This window comes from Eurypyga helias, unplaced genomic scaffold, assembly GCF_000690775.1.
Source record: "Eurypyga helias isolate BGI_N326 unplaced genomic scaffold, ASM69077v1 Scaffold21852, whole genome shotgun sequence".
In the NCBI taxonomy this organism is placed as follows: domain Eukaryota; kingdom Metazoa; phylum Chordata; class Aves; order Eurypygiformes; family Eurypygidae; genus Eurypyga; species Eurypyga helias.
Window position 1 is genome coordinate 1 of NW_010236850.1, and position 6,661 is coordinate 6,661.

At 45.5% G+C, this 6,661-nt stretch overlaps 1 protein-coding gene across 1 annotated transcript; it reads right to left on the bottom strand.

The window, feature by feature from the left end:
- Positions 1-2,142: 2,142 nt before the first annotated feature.
- CAMLG (calcium modulating ligand) lies at positions 2,143-6,353 on the bottom strand (the record flags this gene model as incomplete). The annotated part of the gene is made up of 4 exons (XM_010147251.1): positions 2,143-2,731; positions 4,112-4,177; positions 4,861-5,315; positions 6,198-6,353. Coding segments are annotated over 4 exons (869 nt in total), but the record flags the coding sequence as incomplete, so codon positions are not given.
- Positions 6,354-6,661: the final 308 nt, after the last annotated feature.

Below are 6,661 nucleotides of genomic sequence, written 5' to 3' on the forward strand. Positions count from 1 at the left end.
GCAAAACGGGCAGCGCCCCCAAAACGGGCAGCGCCCGGCAGCTGTCCGCCGCCTCGCTCATCGCAACTGCCCAGACAGACGCCTCAGCCCTGCCCTTGCTGCCCAGCCCAGTGCAAAGCGTCCATCCCGCCCCACAACCCTCCTCCGCAGCCAGGACAAACCAGCAAGGAAGGGGGTAACAGATATACTTTTAATAAAAAACAATCAGTTTGGCAATAAACATTAAATAGAATTATGTACGCAAACAGAGATAAGTTAAAAACGGACTAAAAGGCATTCATTTCTGGACCACAGGGGAAGAAGCATCATTCAGTACAAGCCCCTCCGGCACCATGTCCTTTCTCCCACGGCCAGGGAGGGTTCCTCCAGCCCACCTTGAAGTCATCAGGGGAAAAAACCAAGGGTTTACGGGCTGAAAAGTTCCAGGTTAGGTCTCGCAGCAAGATTTCTTTTCCCACTTTAGAAGAAGCCCCACCTCGTCCCTCCTCAGGTACAAGGACAGCGCAAGGGGTCGAGTCAACACGCAGCAGGTGGGTCAGCTCTTTCCTTAGTAATTAGATGATTAGGATTAAATTTTTATGCCGAGGATTAAAAATTCATTGTTTTCTGCAAATGTTAGTACACAGTATTTTAGCAATTTATTTGTATTACGTCTGGGCACGTTCAGAGTCAGAACAAGTGGAGCTTTCGAGCAAAGTCCTTACTGTTGTATCTCCACCTTCGTTGGAATGACAGCGATTTCAATCCACCAAACTCCTGCCTCAACCAAGCAAATTTAAAGCTTCTCAGTAAATATTGGTGCTTACAGACCTAAGTCAGAATCTTTTGCAGCCCAGCCCTGGATACCTGTAACATAATACTCGTAAAATAATCTGTAAAAACACAAAAATCATCAAATCAAAAGATAAGCTTCTTGTTTTCATGCCACAAACAAACATGTATATAATTTTGGAGTCAGAAGCGCAGTGAGGAAATTGCAGAGGGATGCTTTAAGAGAAAAGATTAAGCAGAAAATAGGGCTGATGACTTTAAAGAGGTATAATCAGTCTTGCTCCCTAAAAAAATTTCAGCGAATATTAACATCAATAGGCGTTTCTCTACGCTAACAAAAGGCGTTGGCCCAGACTACCTGAAAGTCCAGATTCTAAACAAAAAACAGCAAGTTGAAAATGATACCAAATTCAGCCTCAACAGAAGTTTCCACAGATTCAGGTCAGCGTTTAAGCTGGCTAGTTGGAACGAGACTTCCCTCCTCTCGCTGTGCAAAATTCATACAAGGCTGACGAGAGCCTTCGCCAGCTGGCTGCTGCATCCAGGGACAGGATCCACCCGTCTTGGCCGCCTTTCCACCTACGCGGCTGGCCATCCCCAGCAGAAAAGCCAAAAGCCGCCCTGTGGGACTCAGCTCAAAGCACAGTTTCTTACCACCCTGTCACACGCAACCCACAGGCTTCAAACAGGAATGGCTACTGTAATTTCACTGGGGCGATCTCAAGAACACCCCAAAAAAGTGGGCATCATCAGCCGGGCTGAACCGGAGACCAGCGTCACATGGCAGGAGCAGCACTCCTCCGCAGTTACGATCCCGTTTACGTGCAAACGCCTGGTCAGAGAGAGACAAACTGCAGAAACTGCTGTCGTATTAAAAGCTGTCTCATGCAATCCTGCAAGGAACTAGGAAAGAACTGTAAGTTTTACATAGAGCAGAGCAAACGTGGGATACTGCAGGCTGCTTGCCAATATATACAGCCTTCCCCTCCTGAGACAACGGTTACGGAAGAGGCATCGGAATGACAGCACATGAATGAGCTACGCTGGGGTGAGGTTGCTGGAAACTCACAAGCAGGTGAGATGAACAATTTCCTCCTACTTTTTAAATGACATCCGTAAGCACCAGGACTTTTTCAGTGCTGGGTTTTGCTGAGTCGTTTTGCACTGTCATCAGCAAACGAATGTAGTCACAATCACAACAAACAGCCAGGCAAGGATTAGGACAGCGAAGTGGCACGTTTCACCAACGTTCTCCAGAAGCAGCTACTTAGTTCGACATTCTGAATTTGATCAACAGAATACAGGGATTTCTTTTATTTGGAGCTTTCTTTAAAAAACGGCAACACCACAAAACGACCAGGTCTCGTTAGCTATAGGCATACTGCACATACAGGTATATATATGGTTCTGCTGAACGGAATTCCCTTCTCTTTGCCCTCATGGAAAAGAACAAAGGCAGCTCTGTAAATGTGTATGAAGGGGGCTGAGAAGGGCATCATCTAACTAAACCAAATGAATCATCCACCGACACTTGCATCCTATTCTTCACACTGGGAACGGGCAGACACAGTATTTCAACAAACTGAACACAACTGGCAGTCTGGGACCCTGCTCTTCCTTTCCCAAAACGACTGGATTTAAGACTCCTTTCAAGCATTCCAACAGGTAAGGATTTTAATGGAGGTTTAAACCTGTCTGCACAGTCGGACGTTAAAGGAATACAGTCCAGAAAGCTTTAGTATCACTACTGCGTCGAATTCTACGGCCATCATGGTACTTCAGAGCCAAAAAACAGAGTAAGTTCATGGCAAAAGATAAAAGTAAAGAAATAGACACAAAGGTCTGTGAAAACATCTCCCATTTTGCTGTAGGTGTCCATGGAGCGACTGATCACTTCCGCAGGGATTCCAGACAGCAAGAGCGCAGCCGTTAGTACCGTCGTTTTCACCTTCTTCTCACACTAGAAGAAAAAAGCCCACAGTGTCACGTTAGTTCTGCTGTTATAATCCCATCCTGCTTTACATGTCACAAATGTACCAATTTCACACACAGCCGGGCACATTCCAAATTTGTCGGCAAGAGCAGCAGGGTTGGATTGATTCTCTCCAGACACGCTCCAGCATGCGCAACACCCATCCTAGCTACAGCTTCATGCTGCGATGGATCCACGGGGGCTGAGAGAGGCTGGTTAACAGCAGACATAATTCATCACAGATATTACGCCCACTTCACGCTGGCGCTCCGAGCAGGCTGTAAAGTGGGGCTGTGCAGCTGCTTCTCCAGGAGTGGGAAGAGTCCCAGACAAGGGTAATCGGGGTGTGAGATGCCAAGCCAGGCATCTCCACTGGCGGAACAGGATTAATTTCATCACACCACATGGCAAAAAATACTGTGACTTTTCTAACACAGAAAAATGATTTAGAATTGAAAACCAACTGTTTGTTTCTATTTCAGTATGACTCCATTTGGCAGCGTTACCCTCTGAACTCAGAAATGCCCCAAAGCCTTCTGAAAGCTGTTCTTCTCTCCTTAAGGTGAAGGAATCCTGAGGATGCAAAGTCTGACAGGCAGGAAAAGGTGATGGTAGCTCAAAATTTTGATAACTTGATGATACTTGCTGGCTATTTTAATTTAATCCAAACCCAAATTAACCTTTCAAGAATCTTTCCAGGTTTCAGGAGAGAAAAAATGAAGGGAAAATGAAACTTTCCTTTTCAACTATGGATTGAGCATCACTCAATCCTGCTTTGCACTGCAAACCTCACAAGATCATCAACTAAACAAATACTTCAGCACAATTAACCAGTCTATAAATATAAAGCAATTGATATAGCGATTCTTGCTAATAAGCAACAAGTTTCTCACACAAATAAATGTTTCATTTGAAGCTGGCATTCAAACTGATACTAGCAATGGAACGCAGAGCCCTCAGATCACATGGACTGTCTCATTTTTTAAGGAACACCCTCCCAGATTTCATCCAGGTATCACATGCACAACGGCTGCTGATGGAGCAAACAGTAAAGAACACGGCCTAGGGGAAAAGCAGAAGTTTCCTAAAGACAAGAAAGAACCACCTGGCTTTCCTGGTCAGATGTTTTTCATCAGGCTACAGCTAAACAAGTTGCTAGCCCACATTTTCACAGCAACTTTAAAGAAAGATTTGGCCTAAATCTAGGAAGATTAAAAACTAGTATAAACTATCAGCATTTGGTAACTCTCAATTCTACAGTTTAAAACGAGGGAAGAATACTTTACATGCATTGGTCCTAAAACACTACAATCTAAGCAGAAGTTTAAGACATTTCAAATTAATCTAATTCTGAAAAAAATACTTTACCTTTGGAAAGTACTTGGACAGTCCCATGTAAGCAAGTTGCAGAGTAAGAAATGGTGCAAATATTGACTGAAGGAACAGAAAAGAATATACAAAAATTAACTTGGTCAGAAGTAACAGCGAAGAAAACAAACATTTAAAGTTTCCCAAGTCACAGAAGAAAATTAGACAGTTACAAAAAATAATGTGTGGACAACAGCATTTCTGAATATTACAAACCTAAGTAGACAAGTTACATGTCAGAAATAAGTTTCTGCCTTGTTTGTTTCCCTTGAGCCTAAACCACTGAAATCACAGAAGAGTACAGCAGCATGTAAAAATGAGCCCAGTGATCCAGGAGGTGGTAAGCTGTACCTGGAATACTAGGAATATTGTCTGCCTATATTGGCAGACACCTGGAATACTTAAGAACTACTTTTCTCAGAAGACTGACAGATGAGTAGGATCTGCTTATCTTGGGACAACTATTGTTGCACTTACTCTATTCTTCTTTTCTAGACTCCAAACTAGAAGAGCAGCTGACTCATGCTGACAAAGGGCTTAAACTTGCAGGGGATTTCAGCTGCAAGAACTATTCCAGGGTTTCTGCTCCTCAAAGACTGTTTTATGCATTTGTTGGAAATGTACAGAGTGCCTGAAGTTCCCAACTCAGTCACTACTGATAAACTTCAGCCCTCGATAAAGAGGATTTCATAGTAAATTTGCAGTAAACTAGCAAAACAGAATAGTATTGTTTGTTTCCCTGAACTCACCAAGTACTTGCACACAAAAGCCCTGACTGCGATGGCAAGCACAGCACATCCCACCAATCTAAAAATGCGGAAAGAGTCAAACTCCTCCACTGCATTCCCATTCTCTTGGCTTGGCTTCTCATTCATCAGCTGGTTCCTCAGCTTCAGAGCTTCATCAAATCTGGATAAGTACTGGTCTAATCCATGTCTAGGTGGACGTGGTGCAGCTTCAGATGGCAGTTCCGCTCTATTACGGTGACGGAGCTCACCTGTGCCCTCACTGACAAGCTCTGGGGTTCTACTGAACAAGTCCTTATCCCCTTTGAGGTCTACCATGCTGCCTGCGTGGTCAGCTGCGCCTGCCACGTTACAGACAGAATCGCCAAGCACAACTCGCTTGGAAACTGAAGGAATGGGAAGGGAGTTTGATTTATCTTGTTCGTGCTGAAGCTTTGATTCTGCGTGACTCTCATCATCTAAAGAAGAGAAACAAAAATACAGCGTTATGCACACCAGGCACATGGAACAACACTTCAGCCATACTGGATTGGGGTCCTGGGTTGACATCTCTGCTTCCAAAATGAAAAAACAGGTTTATGATTAATAAATGCGCCAATTATTAACCACAAAGCCATATGACACAGCTGAATGCAAGCAATCCCACTTGAAGAAGCAATGGGCTCAGCAGATACACGAGCAGGCTGTATGGCAAGGGAAGGTTTACACTCAGACTTAGGTTACACCACAGATGATGGTAACAAAAAGGAGAGAGCACAGCATGGGCCAGACTGAAAACACCCATCAGCTTCAGCAAGACTCTGTTTTTACACAACCGGACTCAGCACACTCCTGGCTCCCCTCCACCAGCCTACAAAGAACCACAAAGTACCACAGGCTTTGCATTGCAGGGCTCTTCTAAACGGTGCAGACACGAGAGAGAAAGCGGTATTACACAGGTCGGCAGCTGAAACTGTCGGTCAGCGGTGGAGAAGTTAAAACCCTGGACTTCCTTAAGCATCAGCACTGCATGCACAAGAGGAATGATGTTGTTCCAAGCGTATGGAGCAACACGAAAGAAGACAGATGTACAGAAAGCAAATCACACAGAAGCATTAAGGACTGACAACTGAGCAGGCAGCAGAAGTGCACTTTGGCTTGTTTTTCTCTACTGTGAGAGGCAAAGCAGTGTTAACCTGCTCTTTATTAAACCTGAAGACCCCATCTTATAGCGGAAAAGGCGACACCAGTGAACAAAACCCAAACCGAGAGGCATGCAGAACAGGTCTGGTCCTGCCAGAGGAAGGACCAATGCTTAAAGAATATTTTTCAGCACTGGAGCAGACTGGTTCCTGGCTTACAGGCGCCCTTGCAAGCGTAAATCTCTTTCCTGACAAGGTACTCGGCCTCCTTGAAGTACGTACAGAAATATGAATGACCTACCCACGAATCTGCAAGAAAATTCTGCGTGCCCCCCGCAAACAGCGACTGGTTGTTATCCAAACGCGAGAGCTTTGCTATAAAAACACAGCCACGAAAGCAAGCAGCTAGTGAATGAAAACGTGGGGGAGGCTCATGGTTCCTTCAAGTGGGAAAACGCTACGCGAAATGCCAGCCCCCTGCTCGCTGCGTGAGCGCAGGAGCAGCCCAAGACCCCGTCTCGGCGCGTTCCTGACGACAGACGCGTCTTATCCAGGGGGCTCTCCAGGACCAGGGAAGGTCGTGCTCCGCTTAAAGGATCACCGAACGGGAAGCCCGCGCTGCGGGGCCGCTGGCAGCCAGGCACTCCGGTTCCACTGCCGGCAGCGGTGACGGCAGGAGGCGG